The 19,251-nt window shown below is 39.1% G+C and overlaps 2 protein-coding genes across 2 annotated transcripts; both read left to right on the forward strand.

Moving 5' to 3' along the window:
* Nucleotides 1-619: 619 nt before the first annotated feature.
* Nucleotides 620-5,890, forward strand: LOC116263190 (vacuolar protein sorting-associated protein 9A-like). The gene is made up of 5 exons (XM_031642819.2): nt 620-870; nt 1,447-1,594; nt 2,447-2,617; nt 3,677-3,856; nt 4,434-5,890. Exons 1-5 carry the CDS (start codon nt 761-763, stop codon nt 5,268-5,270), a joined length of 1,446 nt encoding a protein of 481 aa, XP_031498679.1. The 5' UTR covers nt 620-760; the 3' UTR covers nt 5,271-5,890.
* Nucleotides 5,891-10,131: 4,241 nt separating this feature from the next.
* On the forward strand, nt 10,132-18,887 carry LOC116262305 (uncharacterized). The gene is made up of 5 exons (XM_031641544.2): nt 10,132-11,771; nt 11,920-12,785; nt 12,865-12,954; nt 17,530-18,234; nt 18,339-18,887. Exons 1-5 carry the CDS (start codon nt 11,663-11,665, stop codon nt 18,474-18,476), a joined length of 1,908 nt encoding a protein of 635 aa, XP_031497404.1. The 5' UTR covers nt 10,132-11,662; the 3' UTR covers nt 18,477-18,887.
* Nucleotides 18,888-19,251: the final 364 nt, after the last annotated feature.

A 19,251-nucleotide genomic window follows, 5' to 3' on the forward strand; every position in this document is an offset into this window, starting at 1 on the left:
GTAAATATTTTGCAGTACATACTTCAACTCGAATGTCGTGTAGCGACAATTTAAAGGATAAAAAACAGTCAATCTAAAATTTTTCAAACTTGAGTTTTGATTATCACATTTTGATAGTGTAAAACTCTAAAATCGGTTTCATCTTTGAATTACAGTTCTAACCTGAATTGCGTAGTCACACGTTCACATTATTTTTTGACGATCTAACTTGTTCGTACTGTTAAAATAATACCTAAGTCTTTTCATGGTTAACAAAAACGATATGTAAGATTATTTAGGACAAGTCAATTGTTTAAAGAGAGCCATTGTGTTTTTGAAAGATAACATGAAAGCGTACATAATTTTCTTAATAAATATAGCTTTCCATGAAATAACTTTATACTATTAACGAAGAAAAAAACATTGTTCAAGAAGAGGAATGAGGGACCTTCAAACTTTCTTTTTTATTTCGTTTTTTCAATCACATCAACGATGGTTAATGTTTTATCGGATGGTGCAAAACTCAAACGTGTGTTTGAAATTATGCAAAAAATAAGTTTGTTTTTTTATTGTTGACAGCATTTTTGGGTGTGCTTGTGAATGACTTCCAGAGGAAAAAAGACATGTTAATCACGTCCCGAATTTCGATCCGATCCGTTTGACCCCGTCCCTTCCTCCCTTCATCTTCAAGCCCTCTACGATTCGCCGACGACATCTCTCTGCAACTGCAAGAATAAGTTTCTGATTCGAGCAGGAAAGGAACTCTCTCTCTCTCGTGCCCATGGACAACGCCGACGCCTTCGCGGCGTCGACTGCGCCCGTCACATGTCACGATTTCCTAGAGCGGATGAGGCACCCTTCTGCTTCCGACTTCGTCAAGTCGATCAAAAGGTCCCGGTCCATCTACCACTCGATTCCTTTTTAAATTTTCCTTCTGGGTTTTGCCTTTGACGGCGTTTTTTGTTTGATGGATTTGATTGGTATAATTATTATGGAAATTCTTTTTGTCAAAGAAGAAAATGGAAAACTCTGATGCAGTTGGTTCTGATTATACCATTATATTAGTCTTTATGAATCCAGAGATACACATTCTTTCCCCTTCCTTATCGATTACTCAATTAAGGTGTATTTAAATAGGAAGGCGTCTTTTATGCAAACTGAGGCAGATAATAGATCGTGAAAGCTTGCTTTCGTTTTCTTCTCGATTATGAACTGGAAGAAGAAGCCGATGGCGCAGGAGGAAGACAAAAGAACTTATTTCCTTTCCAATTCCTTCGTCCGATCTTAAATTGTGGAGATGAACTGATTATGATTTGTCCATTTAATGCCGTTTTCTTTTTCTTTTTCCTCTGATTCCATCTTGACATCCTTCTTATCTTTGGCGCTTAGGTTCGAAAAGTTTTAGATTTCTGCATTATTGAGTTATGTGTAAGCTGATTTTGTCCACGGTTTTCTTCTGTGTGGCAGCTTCATTGTCACGTTCGTGAATAACATGCCTAACCCAGAGAAGGATAGTGCCTCTGTACAGGAGTTCCTCAGCAGCATGGAGGGCGCCTTTCGCACGCATTCGCTTTGGGCGGGTGCATCGGAGGAGGAGCTTGAGAGTGCATATGAGGTAAATTCCTCATTCTCTTGATTGCTGATGGATGAAAAATGTTTTGATTTTCTGCATACGCTTCTTTTATTTTTGTTTCAAACTTGGTAGTGTCTGCCGATGCTTCTATTGTTTTTATTAAAACTTGGTAGTGGTGTCTGCAAATGCTTCTATTATTTTTGTTTTAAATTTGGTAGTGGCTTCCGCAAGCTGGTGAATCTTGTTCTAGTCTTTGGTTTCAGTTTAGTTCCTTATGTTGGTGTTCCCCACTTCATGGTTGTGTTCAGTTTGCTTGCGCAAACTGGCCGTTTATTTGGTTACTTTTTTTGTGTATATGGACGGTGTGTCATTTTGAGCAAGCACCTAGTTCCCTGTTCCTTTTTTTTTTTTGGCAGGCGTGTTGGAACTCCAAATGCTAGTTGCATCGTGAACTTTCTTACACTTCAAGTTGGACTGTTCCTCAGGCCTTGCTGCATTGAGATTGTCTACAACTGTCATGGAATCTATTTCAAAAGGAACAAAATGGCCTGCTTAGCAGGCTATTCCTTTTATTATGGTGTCTGTTCTTGAGATTGTTTCTTGGAAACCGCTGCCATCATTGTTCTTGGTAATTGCACCGAATTTGTCAGCTTTGTATCAAGGATCCTTTGGATTACGTTGATCTGAGTATGGAGGGAGAGTATTCATTGAAAAACTCAACCCCTCTGCAACCAGCAACCCCTTTAAATATTTCCATTCTGTTTCTATTTATGCCTTCTTCCTTTGCATTAATACTGATAAAGGCTTACGTAATTATTTGACTTCTTCTTGTATCTTCGGTGGTAGATGTAGCCATTACCATTGTATAATGTGAAATTCCTTTTTCATTTGCAGGGACTTGAGAAGTATGTAATGACTAAATTATATTCTCGTGCATTTGCATCAGTTCCTGAGGAAGTAAAGCATGATGAAGAACTGTCAGAGAAAATGGCTTTAATACAACAATTCATTCGGCCAGAGAATTTGGATATCCAGCCAAATTTCCAAAATGAAACATCTTGGTTGGTGAGTTTACTGCCATAGTATCACGATCCTGATGTTAGATACGTTAAATTTTCTTGATGTCAAACATGATGTATGCATGATGCGCGCAAGCATGTTTTGTTCATTACTTATAGAAAAGAGAGTATACTTTTTTTTTTTTTTTGGTTATCAGCAACAATTTTTTTGGACTTCTGCTTTGTAAAATTTAAGTCACTTTATTCTTGACGGGCATGAATTGACTTTAGCTTATTGAAGCCTGGACCTTTCATATAGTGTATGGCTGACAAAATCATGACAAGTTGCATAGTTGGACATTTATAAGCTTGATGGCCATTATTTGTTGGAACAGGGCATAGTGCTTTCTTTAATCTATGCTGTAAAGCTTCACATGTGTTCTGATTTTTGGTATGGAAATGTTTGTGCTAGTGGTTCTGCTAGTCCAGGTCCACTGATCATGCTTTTTAGATTATTTTATGACATTCATTGCAGCCATTAGGTGGTTTCCTCATGGTGAAATATTTTAGCCTTCTTCCTTGAGATGGAACTATTACATGGTTTGGGAAGAGTGATCACTTAAACACCTTTGGCTATTCCTTTTGTCATGGTTGTATTGTGCCTGTCCTCCTTGCTCTTTTGTTTGTATTCTTGCAAGATGTGATCAGCTTTGTCTTTTACTTTAGGTTATTTATGTTTGTTTTGAACCACTTAAAATGTTTTTCATGTTTTAAAAATGCTTCTGGAACCTCTATGTATATGGGTCCTTCTGTACCTAGTGGATATGCTTATGTGACTTGGGGTTAAAGCTACATTCTTTTTCAGTAATGTCTAAAGGAACAAGTTAAATTCTCTAATGTTTTGATTTCTTTTGCTAATTATGCAAAAGTCTTAGTACATACTGGAGCCTATTATTATCAAAACGCCATTCCTCTCACATGCACATTTCTCTGATAGATTGATTTACCATGAAAACATTCATTTGTGAACTGGTTGTTAGATAAGGGCACATACATTTTTGTTGTTTGCAACTTTTTACTTTGTTTTAGTTTTTCTATTGTCGGGTCATTCTTTCCCATCTTGCAGCTTGCACAAAAGGAACTTCAGAAAATCAACATGTACAAGGCTCCAAGAGACAAACTTGTCTGTATCCTGAATTGCTGTAAAGTTATAAATAATTTGCTGCTGAATGCTGCTTTAGCAACAAATGAAAATCCCCCTGGTGCTGATGAATTTCTTCCTGTCCTCATTTATGTGACGATAAAGGTAAATAGTTTTGCTTTTTTGGCAATAGGATTCCTAATTTAGTTATGTCATTTTATTGACATTCTTAAATTGATGCAATTATGCATGAGGGTTGAGCTTGTCTTCCCAACAGATCTTAAGCATTAAATCATTTTTCACTGGTTGAGTATGAACACATGTTCTCAAGTCTCTTGTGCTTGCCCTGGGGGGTTTGGCTTACTGGAGTTGGGCCTTATCTGTTAGATGGACAGTCGTGGTTCAAGTTCTATGGGTGTTCGCGCTTCGTACAAGCGAAAATATGTATATGCCCTAGGGAAGGGGGTGGGGTTTTATGATCCTAGGTGAGCAACTAAGTCTGTCGACCTGGTTGTGGTTTCCACGTAATAAAGTAATAAACAAAAAGAACTCTGCTTTTCTGATAAACTAAAACATTTGTTTTGCTCATCCACTCGATCATCATTTTTACATAGATAAAACTGTTACAGGTTATTTCTCGGAAACCAATGTCCCTAATTGATAGTATTTCTTGACATGTTTAGGAAAGTACTTGACATAAGGGTAAAACAAGCCTTTGATTTATAACGGAAATGCTATGCAGGCCAACCCTCCACAATTACATTCAAATCTACTATACATACAAAGGTACAGAAGGCAGTCAAGATTAGTCTCTGAAGCAGCATATTTCTACACAAACATGCTCTCAGCAGAGTCTTTCATTTCAAGCATTAATGCTCAGTCCCTCTCAATGGATGAAGTTGAGTTTGACAAGAACATGGAATCAGCTCGTGCAGTCCTTGCTGGCCTTTCTGCTTATACAGAACATGCCTCCGATCCAACAAATTCAGACCCAGAAATTCCAGAAGATAGAAAACTAAAGGTACTTTCTTGGAAGCCAAAAAATTTGCTTAACAACTTTCTGCCTGCACGTGGCGATCAACATTCAAATCAAGGCTCTGTAAAGTTGGATGAAACTAAAGTGGAATCAGATGTGAGGGGGTCTTCAAGACCCGAAGGGTCATCAATCTCTGATTTGGAAAGGAAAGGTGCTCTTGCGCTTTTAAAAGAGGATCAGATAAGTAGATCTTTCCGAGAATATCCATACTTGTATGCTCGTGCTGGTGACCTAACAGTGGAGGACGTAGAAGCATTGCTTGAGAGTTATAAGCATCTTGTTCTGAAATATGTTTCTCTTTTAAAAGGCACTGGCAGAGATGCATCCTTGCCTGACCATGCAATGCAGAGGATTCCTAGCAAGGAATTTGAAGGTTCAGCAGATTCAGGGATAACAGATATGAAAAATGAGATGGCAGAGCTTAAGAATGAGAACCATGATGGAATTGTTAGGGTGGATAGCATGGATGTTCTGTCTGTTTCTGGCCTACTCCCTAGTGATGCATCACTTGCAGAAGAACTATCTCGTGCATCAAGTGGATAAAAATTATTATATCCTTGGGAATTCGCTCCCAATGCACAAGGGATAGTGTTCAGTTTTCACCAACAATATTGTCCGAGCAAACTGTGGTGCAGAAATGAGACACAGTATGGAAACTGCACAACTTATTTGCAGCCACTGACTACTGATCTTTGTTGAAGAAATTTTCCGTACCAAATTTCTTGTTGACAAGTTGTTGATGCTCAGATACCCTTCTGGAAGCAGTCATGGGCTGGTCGTCTTTGTTTGACAGAGGTTGTTGAGACTGGTGCAACGAACTTTGTCCAACATGGTTAAGATTCGCTTTTGAGAGCAAACTTGCTTCTGTGGTTACGTTGAGGAATTTGGTCTCGGTGGTTTCAGAGTGAATCTTCGCTTCAGAATATTTATGCTTGGTTGGCACTCAAGGAATTCTGGAGGAGAATGCAGCGGCTGATATTTTTTACTGTTGGGCTTTTTGGCATAGGTTTGCGTGAGACAAACAAAATTTCTGCTGTAAAGATACCTGTTCTTGTTTCTTTAGCTTTCCACTTCCGTCACAACTGGAAATCTTCAAATTAAGAGAAACGGTTCGATGCACAGCTGAGCAGTAGCTAAAACTTGTATGAAATTGTGTTCTAAGATCGACGCTGCGTTGAAGTGGTCGTTGCATTGAGTGCTAGGTTCCTTTGCAAGAATCTACCTCACCTAACCGTTGAAAATAAAGATCTGCCATTTTTCACTTGGTCCAAAACTTATGTAGAGACCAACGCGAACTGATTTATTATGCAGACATGGGATTCATTTTGGGAGCTACTAATGCAGCAATTATGGAGTAGTCGCGAAAGTCATGCTCTTTCATTTTCCTAGAATAAGTCGCTTCTTATAATAAAATCAAATTTTAAAGCATGCCATCATCAGAAAGTATTGTCCTAATCAGTGTGCATCTGTAGGCTAGATGGTCCAACCCATGCCTTGTCCAAATCTGCAGCTGAGCCCAGTTTCGTATGGTTGAGTGTCAATCTTAATGCTGCTTATACTGGGCAGGATCTTATTTGGTCACCAGTACATCAAGATCAACCTGGGATTATTGCACTATCAAACCCTGTACTCGTTGATTATTCAGTTTTTATTAGGCACTTTAGGGAGGTCCTAACAGTTTTGGGTCCAGGAAAAATGTTCTTATAACCCAAGACTAGCCCATCAACATCCCTAGTCAAGCCTGTCCAAAGACTGGGTCTAGCTCGCCGAGCTTGGCTGATTATCCAACCCTGTCTAGTGACTGTTTTTGGTGTAAACTTCATGGGGTTCATTAGTTTTTCTTGATCAAGACATAATCAATACATTTGTCCTAATTAATGGATAAAAAGAAGAGACCAATATGAAAGATAATAATCCAGATTGGGAGGGCTGATTTTCTTTATGCCAAACCAGCAAGATTGCTATTTTAGGTAGTGGACACTGTATGAGGGTAAAGGTTCCACTTTTGGTGAATCCAAACAAGCCAATGGGTTGTTAAAGATTTCAAAAAGCAAGATTATCTTTATCCTGAAAAAAGTTTTAAATAACAGCCATGTCTCAATTCTTTATTGTTAACTTGGTATCTTTTAAGAGTGGCAAGGGAAAAGTATAGAGACAGTCCCTGAAGTGAGGAGGGAATATCCCAAATAGCTTTCTTGTCTTTTTACAACAAAATATGTGGGGGTTCAATGATGCATAACCTAATTGTCGCTTCTGGCTAGGAAGTAAACAGATCGGGTCTCGTCATACTCTCTTCTTAATTGAATTTAGAATAGAATTCGCATAGGCTCAACCAGAAGCAGGTCCAGATATAATTTTTGAGGAGAAAAAAGAAAAACTCAGCCAATTGTGGGATTGATCTATGAAACACGTTTGGATTCAGATAAATGTAAATCGATCGGTTCTGAAACGAATAGATTCTAAAGCAAGTGAGACATGAAAATGAGTTGGAATAAGTTGGTTCATTTCCATAATCATTTGGGTACAACTTGGCACTGTGCATAACAGATCAGGTACGAGCAAGTTCTAATATACAACAGATTTGAGCCGTATGAGAAAAAAACAATCCGGTTCAAGTTAGAATTGGTTAGCCATATGAATAAACACCCATTTGGGTGAAGCAATAGTTCAGTTGAGTCCAATTAAAATGTCAATAAAATCAGATTTTGATAATCTAATGAAGAAATTCTTTCAAGTTGTACCAAACCTTTCCGGTATGCTTGGCAAACTGACCCATAATTTGAAAATTTTCAAAGGGAAGACATCTTTCTTTCGCAGAATTTGCCTTTGCCTTGCCAATGACTTCAACGTTACATGCTGGATTAAGCTAAACTCATCTCTTCCCTTGGAACAAGTAGAAATCTGATTTTGGTATAGCAACTGACCGTTCATAGAGTCATGGACCAAGTGAATTTTGATCTGATACCATTGCTCAGTTCGCGTTTCTATTGGCTTCCGGTATGGCTCTTGTCCATTCTCGAAAAGAAAAAACTCACCGTTAGAAACTCAGGCCCTGTTTGAATACGTGGTATTCCATTGTAGAAGTGAAACTTCCAGCAAGAAACAAACGTGGAAGAAATCTGCGGAGACTTTTTAACAGGTTCTAGGACTTTGGTACCAAGAATAAAATTCCACATAAACATGTATAACTTTGAGCTCGGGTAAAACCTGTTTGTACATCAAGAAAACTTTCATGTACAAATAAACATGAAACTAAAATGTCTAAAACCAAACGTTCTAAGTCATTACATAAGATGGTGCATATCGGATCTAAAACTTTTGTTTCACCTGAAAGCCACTCGGTATTAAATGCCCAGCATTCTAATACCCCGGTATTTAGTACCACTTATTCAAGCGTTACCTCAGTGTCCACTTCTTTATCTTCTGTTAATTATCTGATGTGAAAAATAGAAGGAAGTATTCAAACTGCCAATAAGATCTTTGTGCACCAAGTTAAATAGATGATTTCGGGCATGTTCTTAGCAGGGATCAGCAGAGCTCCAACTTTTCAATCCCGACAGTTTCAGGAATATGACCTCTTGGAGGAAGAAGCCCCACCTGTGTAAGAGCCTGTTTGACTGCATGGAGGAAAACGTCTCTGACATACATAACTTCGAAGAAAAAGTCCCAGCTTTAACATGGTATCCTAGAGGATGTCAAGAGAAGTATTATACAGTTGAGACAAAACGGCCCCGCCAGACATAATTCTCCACAATTCAAACTCGCGTGATGATTTTTGGAGTCTTAAATGCCATGAAAAGAGCTTCGCATTGCCCGGAGATGACAATAGATGCAAGTGGTCATGTCTCGATTCCCAATAGCGGTTTCTCTACTGTCATGTATGATTAAACTGAAGGCCGTTCATTAGACATATGGCGAATGAGAACAGTTAAAGAGCATCCGAGATTGGTTCATGCTCCTGCTTTACTTTCTTTTTATTCTTTCTTTTTTCATATCCTTTTTTTTTTTGAAAAAAATTACTTTGAATTCGATCCATTATTGACATCCCTAAACAAATCGATTGAGTCAACATGATTATATCAACATGGTCTTTTCGAAGACATGCAATAAAATTGGAACATAGTTATACACGATGCAAACATTCTAATCAACAGTTTGAAGTTACCCTCCTCCATTTATGTGGATTGCATTAAAAGTCTATATATTACTTGAGCCAATGGCACTCTGTTGGAGCCACAAGGAACATGGTCTGCAGTTCGGTCAGCCTTTGGAACCACCCAGTCTAAGCAAACCATGCCCACCCATTCGATGGGTCCAAAAAGATATCAGTGGGCCCTTGAGTGCAATGTTTTTCTAATTCATTATCCCACAAAAATCTCTCCCCCTATTTAAAATCATTCAATGCCCTACACATCTCCAGGTTGAGTTTGACCGTTTCCACGAATATACATACATACATATACATACATATATACATATTAGATACAGCATGATTCTAATCGACGAGCTTTTTCATGTTATGTATATAGTTTCAAATCAATGCTTCCCAACCTTATAATTTAGAATTAAGAAGAAAAATCAAAATTGCTAAGAAAGAGCATAGAGTATTTGGTTTACTGGCTGTACTAAATGCCCTCGAAGTTTATAATTTTCTACGTATTTAGTTGATCTGAATCTGACCCCAGTATCTTTAACATATCATCATCTTATAATATAAAGCCAATGAGATGTTGTCTTTTCTTTAAATGCAGAAACCTTTTAAGCTCCGATGCTTAAACTGGGTCACCATTTCTTTTATTACTGCAGAGGGAACTAAAGAGGTGAAATTTCACGCGTTTGCATACAAACATGAAAAGTTTCCACCTGCATTAGAATGTGAAGGATAAGATGTTGGAAGGACAATCCGCTTCGGATTCAATGATTACTTTCTCTGAAAAGTTTTCCCCGTCAAACATGGAAAAAATTCACTTCCTCGATTGAGTTCACTACAAGGAAAAGGTCAAGCTGAAACGGTGCTGCCACTCTTCACATCTCTTTCTTGTCTCAAGCTTTCCCATCTGATAAGATCACTAGTGTTATTGTGATAAAGAACAGATCTTTTGACCAAGCAGCGGGACAAAGTCAAAGGTTATCTGGGTAGTGGCGAGGGCTAGGTTTTATGAGACTCGAGCTCAAGCTCAAGCCTGGAGAGCCCAGTAGGTCCGGACCATGGAACCTTTGGGTTTGCTTATGGCACTCTCAAACTGTCACACATTGGCCGGAAAAAGAAATCATTTTCCGGCAAGTCAGAATTTAAAGCCATCAAAGAAAAAGAGAGAAATAGTTAACGAAAAAGGAAAATTGAGGGAAGCCAATAAAAAAAATAAAAAGATATTTCAATTTTTATTTTTGAAGGGCGGAAGAGGCGCAGAAAAGAGAGGGGTGAGTTTCATACGTTTCTGTAACCAACAGACTGAGAGAGAGAGAGAGAGAGAAAAGAGAGAGAGAGCAAGAAGAGGAAGAAGGAAAAAACAGAGGCAAGGAAAGAATCCCGTCTCCTCTGTTGGCTGTAGTGTGGTGAGAGCACTGGCTAGAAGAGCATCCTTTCTACCTAAGTTTCCCGAAGCCCGGAGTTTAGCGGTTTTTCCGGCGGTGGACGCCTCTCTGAGTCTGTTTCTTTCTCTGTGTTGCCCTCTTCAGAAGGGGAGAGGATTGAACGCCTCCTGATTCCCAAAGAGGTCACGTTTTCTCGGTTTCTCTTTTGGGTTATCGGTTTCGTAAATTCTGACGTAGGTTTTTTGTTTTTTGGGGCGAAGGGGAAAGTGGGGAGGAAGTTTGGGTGGGTTTAGGTTTTCTTCTGGGGGAAGGGGAGTAGCGGATAGAGGGCGGGGAAGTGTGTTCGGTTTTCCTCTTGGCTTGGGCATCCGATTTTTGTTTTTCGGGGTAATCGTTGGGTTATTGACTTGTCTTTCTTTCTTTTTGTCTTTCTCGTTGTTTATCCTCTGGAGGTTGCATCCTGTTTGGTTTCTTTTGGACGACTTTCCCTTCTACTCGCATGGTTTCTTTTAGGGTTTTCTAGTTTTTAGTTTAATTTTGGTACTGGCTTGCCGGATTTTAGGGTTTCTTCCGCCACTCTTCTCTTGTGGTTCATCGAGAACGGCTGTTAGGCCGTTCTCGCTCGCAAAGAGAATTGCCCTTCTGAGTTTTGGGGCAATGGGTGGATTGCGCGGCGGTTTGTAGCTATGGCATTGCTGGAAAATGAAGGTGTTGGGGTTTAGATTCGTGGGGTTGGTTTTTTGACGATCTGCCGGGTGTGGTAGCGCATTCCTCATCGTTTCTCTTCATCTACATCAGGCTCGGTTTCCAGGCATGCTTTCCCTGCCCTGGTTAATGTGGGGAAGATTTCTGATTCGGTGAAGAGTTGTGTTGTTCCGTGTTACTAAGTTGATGCAAGATTTGGCGTTGGAAGGAGGAATTTATTGCCGGAAAAGTGGAAACTGTAGATACTTAGATAAGTTGGGTTGCTTTGCTGATTCATCGAATTCATACGTACCTCTATGTAAAGAAGAATTCATCAGGCTCTCTCCATTTCCAGTATCGTCACTCCTCCACCTAGGCACGAGGAGATGATATTAATGTCATTGTTGTCAGAAGGAGGCTTGCCGAGCTGGTGATCGAATGTAAATTTTGGTGAGAGATTTGGGTCTTCGGTTAATGCCGTTGTGAACGGGATACTATATAGTCTAGTCGTGGTGAAGAAGGCTCTGGCGAAGGTTTAGTCTTCTTGAGTTTTAGACATCTAGAACGTGGGGAAGGTTTTGCCCTTGATTTGAGGTTAGGATATTACTAATTTCCCGATTGTACAGACGACACAGTTTCTTTTGCAATGATAGTTTGTTGAATATACTATTAGTACCTTGTGGTCGCGTGTAACTTGATAATGGTTGAAAAGTGCTATGGAGAAAGGTGAGCCAACATTTGTTCCTGAATGGTTGAAGGCATCCACTGGGAGCTCAGTGGGGGGTGTAAGCACCCCCCACCATCTCAACTCAAATTCCCAATCGGGTAAGTTATATTTCTGCTTCATTATGCCGTTCATTGTTGGTATTGGCAGCTACTCTTTTGCACATTGTCTGAATTTTATGTTTATCTTCAAATTCATATTTCTATTTGTAGTAATTATATTTTTTTTGCGACACTTGTTTCTTCACAGATGACTCTCCTGTCATGCATTTGAGTAGAAATAGATCATCTCATTTGCAGTTCTCCGTTCCAAGTGTTATTGATTATGATGCCCCCCGTCCTTCCTCATTTGTGGAGAAAAGTTCTACCTCTCATTTTCGTCGGAGTTCTAGTAGTAATGGTAGTTTGATGCATGACAAGGACACTCCATCATATTCACGCACATACAATAGCTTTGGACGGAATCATAGAGGTTACGCTTATGAGCTTGATAAGGATATTGCACGATTTGATCGGAGTAAGGACCGAGAAAGAGACTGGGAGAAAGATAGAACAACTTTGGGTGATCTTAGGGACAGGGACCGTGATTATGTTGATCCTCTAACCAATAATGTAGTGGGCAGTAGGCTTGAGAAAGAGACCTTGTGTTGGTCACAATCCACAATTTCTGGGAAAAAGGGTGAGAGGAGCGACAGTAAGGTTAAAAGGCCAGGGAATGATTTGGGAGGTACAAATAATGGCTTGGTTAACAGTGGAGGTCTTGTCAGCAGCATGTACAAGGCAACATTTGAAAGGGATTTCCCTTCTCTAGGTTCTGATGACAAGCATGGACGATTGGGCACAGGAGCTCCTGATATATGTAGGGTTCCCTCTCCTGGACTCACCACAGTTGCTCAAGGATTGCCATTAGGAAGTGCATCGGTTATTGGTGGTGATGGCTGGACATCTGCTTTGGTTGAAGTTCCAGTTATAATTGGAAGCAACAGTTCCTTGATTCCATCTGCTCAGCAGACTTCTTCTGTAAATGCAGCTTCTGTGCCGCCAAACACACATACTGGTCTTAATATGGCTGAAACATTAGCTCAAGCTCCTGCACGTGCTCGGTCTACTCCACAGGTAGTATTCCGATGTATTTTGATTTCGATACTGCCTGCAAGAGTCTTCTGTTTTCTGATTCTTTCCCTCCTGTATGCAGCTATCTATTGAGACCCAGAAGCTTGAAGAATTGGCTATCAAGCAGTCAAGACAATTGATACCTGTGATACCTTCAATGTCTGCAAAGCTGGTAAGCACATTGTATTGTCCTTTTTCTTTAGCAGATCCAACCAACTGATAATTGAAATGTTAGTTGCTAACTGAATCTCCTTGGGAACATAGTGTTATGATTTTCATGCTTGGGAGATTTAAACCCAAATGTATGACTAAGTTCAGCTTAGTTTTTAAACCCCTGGGGGTGCAAGTGCAGTTAACTGGTAATGATAAAATACTTTAATATGTTCTATGTCCCACCATATTGCTCTTGATTATCAGGTAGACTTACTTTATGCATGAACTTCCAAGTCTTCCCTAATGCATGCCTGTATGAGTATGCACAGTGTTATGGGTGTCTAATTGATCTCTATAACACGTATCTGGAAAAAATGTTCCTTGTATACACTTCTTCATTACTTCACTACTCTTTTTTTTTTTGGTTTCTGATCTTTCCACTCCTTTTTTATGTTATCTCAGTTGATCTAAACTGCTTGACTTTTGGAAGCTTTTGTTTCCCTTTTTTGTGTTTTGGGGCATGAGGAGAGGAATTGAAGTCTAGTGGATGTGAACCTTGGTGTCTCAATGTGCAAAGATGCTATGAGATTTAAGCTAGTGTTTGTGGAGGCCATGAAGCCACTGTATATACATAAATATGTTTTTGTCTTGTGCAAGTTTTTTAGTTGGTAAAAAAGATTACATGTTTTTTTTTGCATGATCATGGGCATATTTATGCATCCTTCTTCTTTTCCTTCACATTTCTAATTACCATTAATTTTCCATTGCCTTTAAACTCTAGGATGTTTCTATTTAAATTCTGTTATATGCCTTTCAGTAAAATCAAGCTTGGTGATCTCTGCAATTTACAAATGCATTTGCTTGTTCGTGTGTAGCCTCCAATGGAAGCTTTCTTGGGTACACTTTTAGATGTAGAATTCTTTGATGAGATGGGAAAAGAACTCCTTGATTAATGTAGGGTAATGTCGTGAACATAGTTGCTGCAATGATTGACATGCCAGTACTCTCACTGAAGGATTAGGCTAAGAGCCTTGGATATGATGCTTCTTTTGTAGGTCGAGGTGCCTGGCTATGATGTTTCTTTCTACCTTTTAGGAAACTTGTCAAATGCTAGTTTATGTGAAAATAAAGTACGTGGTGATATGCCAAGGATTTAATGAACTAATGTAAACTTGTAAAGTCTGTTCTGCAAGTGCGCATACCACTCACCACAAGTATGGATGTGCCAATAAGAAAGGAAGTGCAAGAGACAGTGTCCTAGCCACTTTTAAATCATGCAAAGAATTTAATAAGGTTAATCAAGCATTGCAGCCAGTTTCTGTGATATGGGAGAATGGATGCTCCAGAATCAAACAAAACATGAGCTAGGAATGACTGGACTAGAAGTGTACCTTCCATCAGGTTGTGGCTGTGTAAATCCTCAACCGTGGTTGCATATAAATAATACATGTTTTTTATATAAATACCCTTGCCTGACGCGACATAAATGAGATGTGTGCCAATAAGAAAGGAATTGCAAGATACCATGTCTCATATGTCAATTCATCAAATGTTTGAACAAGTTCTATTTGTGGAGCAAATGAGCTATTTTTGTGAAATATTTAAAATTGTTCCGTCTGCTAGCTTTTCATGTTTCGCAATTGTTTGCCAATGCAGCAGGAGAAAAGAGATTGTGATCAGAATTAGTTTGTTTTTAGAAATAAAATATTTCAGTTTTATTATTATATTATATAATGTTCCTTCATGGTATCTAAATTTTTCTGTTTCTTTTGCCTTGTGTACTCTTGTTGCATTAGATGGTTTTCTTGTTTTGTGTTATTTTTTATTTTTAAGGTTTGAGAACCTTTTTTTTTCCTGGTTTTCCTTTTTCTTTTTTGAATTTGATTCCTTGAAGTTTGATGTGAAAATCATTTTTTTGGAGTCTTCGGACTAAGGCACAGATCCATGGGATATGCAGCTTAGAGGTCTATAATAAAGAGATGCCTTGGGATCCCACTTTTATGAATGATGGTTAATAGCCTTCAAGCCCGTCTTGAGTGAGCAACTGTCTTTTTCCTATTTTGTGATGATTTTCATCTGGGACTCATACAATTGTTCACAATTGGCAACATGGCCTTGGAAGAATGCAATTGAGTAGTTTATTTGATGGAGCTTGGAGGAGAAAGGAAAAGAGGGGAGGAAAAGATATAATCCCTGGTGTTATATGGAAACTATTTTATATTTATATATGTGCGACTCTAACACTATAGGGTTCATTTGCTGTCTGGTGGCATGTCACCTCTCTTTTAGTTTTACATGCATAGATGTGCGTGCCTATCTGTATACACATACCAAAACAGGCAGAGTGAAGTGGTGAATCGATCAATGCTTAAGAAGCTGGATAAATGACCAATTGACCATGATTATATGATACAAATGGAAACATGAAAGAGCAATATCTGTTTGATTTTGATTTTCCAAACTCAGTGTAGCTGTCCAGCAAAAAAAGAAAGAAAAACATGGGAACATGGTTAGGCTGAAACACAAAAATGAAACAAGAAGTATTAGACAAATGTATAAAGCTGTAGACATTTTCTATTTTAAGTTTGAAATATAAATAAAATTGAACTTTTGAACATAGCGCCCCATCTTAAGATCTTTTCCATCTATATAAGTGCAATTCAGAGATAAATAAAACGATGTAAAATTATTGCACTTTGTCTATCCTATAACATTCCGTTGAGAATGAATCAAAGGAACTGCAATTTTTTAATTAAATCAATAATGAAAATATTAAATATTCTGTGACAACTGATTTCTGGAGGCTGAATATATTTCTTCATAATGAGAAGCACCTGTTTTTCATGCATGGTAAATAGTCATAATAACATGTCCTGGTGTATGGGCAACAGGTTAATGGTTCATGCTATTTGAAACTCACCTGTCTGACTTTTTTTTTTCTAGCAATGTAGTTACGTATAATTTGTTCTCTTGTTACTGCTTATGTTACTGCCAGTGATATGGCAAAGAACGTGTTCATTTGAAGTATCTTCAAGACTTTAAGCTTGCTCCCAATGGTTCTGTTATTCCTATCTAGGCAAGAAAAGCTGTAGTCTGCAGGGTGGGGATGTCACTGTTTCCTTTCATGCAAGCATGATATTTTTTTTTTATTTAATGGGATAACTAAAACGGCAGAGGCTCCTCTTTCTAGGTGGTGCCACCTAATTCCTGCCTAGGCATTAGTTTCTGCTAGGCCTTAGGGGTTTCCCCACCTAGGCCCATACGGGTGCTGTTGCTTACAATATGTAGGTTCTCTAGAAGTGTCTACCAGTAATACTTTTTGGAGTTTATAGATCTTTTGGTGTTCTCAAACCTTTTTCTAGCTTACCTGATAAAATGATATTTTGCATTTCCACTTACAACCAAGTGGATTACCTACCTATTGGCCAAGTATGGCATTATATTCTGAAATTCTAGCCTCTTACAAAAGGTATGAAAAAGATGCCAGTAGTGTCTCCAAATTGTACCATCTTAAAAATGGCATTGCTAACTTGATATTTTTAGTCCCAAAACTGCCTAGGCATACTTTTTCTGATCCAAGGAATGGGATATAGTGGTATCTTCACTTTGAGTGGCTGACGTGGAAAAAATGCCCGTGGTCTTATAATAAGTATATATGAAGTTATTTCTCTTTGCAATTACAATAGGCTCTATTTAGGAGAAGGTATTTGCATGGACGTAAATGGAGTTGAAAGAAATTTAGTACTGGATTCCAAGGACAATGATTTTCAGGACTTGTAGTTACCTCCCTCCCTGTTGGAGTTAATGGTTCCTACACGGATTCAATCTTATGAGTTATAACTCGTCAAGCTTCCTTATTTCATTTGAAGAACAATTTAATGTAGCGGGGAATTTGGTCTAACAATAAACATAAGACATTTTAGGAACAGATTTTTTTGCATCAAAATCCAGATTGAAATCTACAATGAGTTCCAATAAAGAAGTTGCATGCTTACTATTAATGAGGGAAAATATCACAAAGAAGTAAGCAGAAAAGAAAAATAAACTACTAAAGAACATTAGAAGGCTTAAGATGTTTGAGGTCACACACACACACACACACACACACACACACACACGCAGATATGGAGAGAGAGGGAGAGTTTCAGTTGCTAGACTGTTTCCAAAACAAGTAGATGTAATTGCCTCCTTCCTGTGAACGAATCGAATGGAAGGAAATGTGGGAATTAGAGGGCCTTATTTCCCGTCCAGAATAATCTGTTCCACCTAGTTCCTTTTTCCAACTGCTTGCTTCAACTACATGAGGGTGTCCATCAAGGCCAACTGCTTCCGATGCTCTTCCTGGTTCCAACTTCTGTGGCTTCATGGTACCGGTGCAGCGTAAGTTGAGATACAGCGGCCAAATTCTCACCTAGCCTAATGAGTTTTGTCTCAAGTTGGGGCTGTTTGAAATTTGAATTTACTGATGCAGTGTAATGTGATCTAATTAGTTGAAAGCCTCTTTCCAATTCATTTAATCTGTTTGTTGTTTTTTGTTTAAACATTTTTGGATAAATTCACATTAAATTTCTTTGCATCTGTGCATCATGGGCAGGCACTTGGCTCCTCAGATAAAGCAAAACCAAAGACAGTGCGACCTGGATCTCTGCTTGTTAACTCCGTACGTGGACCTGTAAGACCTGATTCTCCCAAGTCATCTCAAGGTGGGAAGCTGCTGGTTCTCAAGCCCAACCGTGAAGTGAATGGAATATCTCCTACTTTGAAAGATAGTTTGGCATCTTCAACCAAAGTTCCACTTAACTCTGCCAGTATCTCACCATCAGCTGGATCTGGTTCTAATAACTCAAAATACACAAAGCCTGTGGCAGATCGTAAATCACCAGTTCTGTCAGCAGGGCAGATATTTGATGAGAAAAGATCCTCTACTCAAGGCCAAAACAGGACTGAGTTCTTCAATTCTCTGAGAAGGAAGACCGCAAATGCAACAACTTCTTCAGTGCAGCCTAATCACGGTTTGCCCTCTAATGCAGATAAGTTGGAAGTGCAGGATGGTGAGGTTGTCTCTGTCGATCAGATGAAAGATATCCATGATGCAGATATTGAACCTGCCTTGCAGGACAATGGTGATGTGTGTGAAGAATCGATAAGCATTTTGGGTGATGAAAAGAAGGATGATGATTTACATGGAATTTCAGTTGCCCCAGAAGAAGAAGAGGCAGCTTTCTTGAGGTCCCTTGGATGGGACGAGGGTGCTGGTGAGGAAGCATTGACAGAAGAGGAAATTAATTCCTTCTATGAGGTCATCTCTCTCCCTCTTTCTATCTCTTCTGCACGTGCATTTGTGGTTGATTCTATGTTTATGCATGTCTACCATCTACTGAAAACAGTTGGTTTTCTCCACAGCTAATGAAGCAAAGGCCATCTGCTTCATTCCATCAGAGAGTTCAGTATTTTAAGGATGGAACTTCTGAGCCTAATGCAATCAGTAGCGCTGGGAGTACTTCTGGACTGAGCTCATCTGATTCTGAGACTGATGGTTGACTAGTTTTGTAGGTTTTTCTGCATCAAAGGTTTCTATTATAGTTTTCAGGATTCATCTGAAATTGAGGTCTCAGAGATAGATTGCAGTTGAGGAGCGTACTCCGTAAAGATCAACAAATATATGTTACACATGAGTTCCTGGAAATGGAGGTGTAATAAATTGCTTGCACCGGGTCTTTCTGTTTGGCCTTTCACTTCTTCTAGTGGTTCTTCTCTGAAGTGTGGTGTAATGCTCCAAAGCTTTTTGTAAGGTTGGGGTGGTTTTTGTCATTTACCAGTCTCGGAACATCAACCTTGGCATATCTGACAACTGTCTTTGTGTCGTCTGGAAAATTTGAATGGCTGCTCTCGATGCTATTTTTTTGAGAAGAGGAAAAAAGAGGTGAATGTGGAAATATTGAGCTTGTCTAATTCTTCTCCCTTTGTTACACGAGTTTTTCTTTTTTCTGTTTCTGTTGCAATGAGTGGAGCGACCAACACCGGATACTCGGGGATCATTTCACGGTTCCATCTTCCAGCACATCACGGGTGTAAGACCTTCAGTTACATTATTTTGGTCCCCCTAGGCCTTTTTCATTCTTTAGCTGCGCAATGTGGCAAAAGCATCCTGCCAACGTGATGCTTTTCGACTCGCAACATCCTCCATGATCTCCAATTCGATCACCAAAGCCCTGTAAGTTGATAAATGGGGTATACAAAGACTTGTAAGAACAAACCTTTCATCCTTCACCTGAGTGAGGTTCTGATTGAGTGGTATGGTTGAGGTTGGTGTGTG

This window comes from Nymphaea colorata, chromosome 10, assembly GCF_008831285.2.
Source record: "Nymphaea colorata isolate Beijing-Zhang1983 chromosome 10, ASM883128v2, whole genome shotgun sequence".
Lineage (NCBI taxonomy): Eukaryota > Viridiplantae > Streptophyta > Magnoliopsida > Nymphaeales > Nymphaeaceae > Nymphaea > Nymphaea colorata.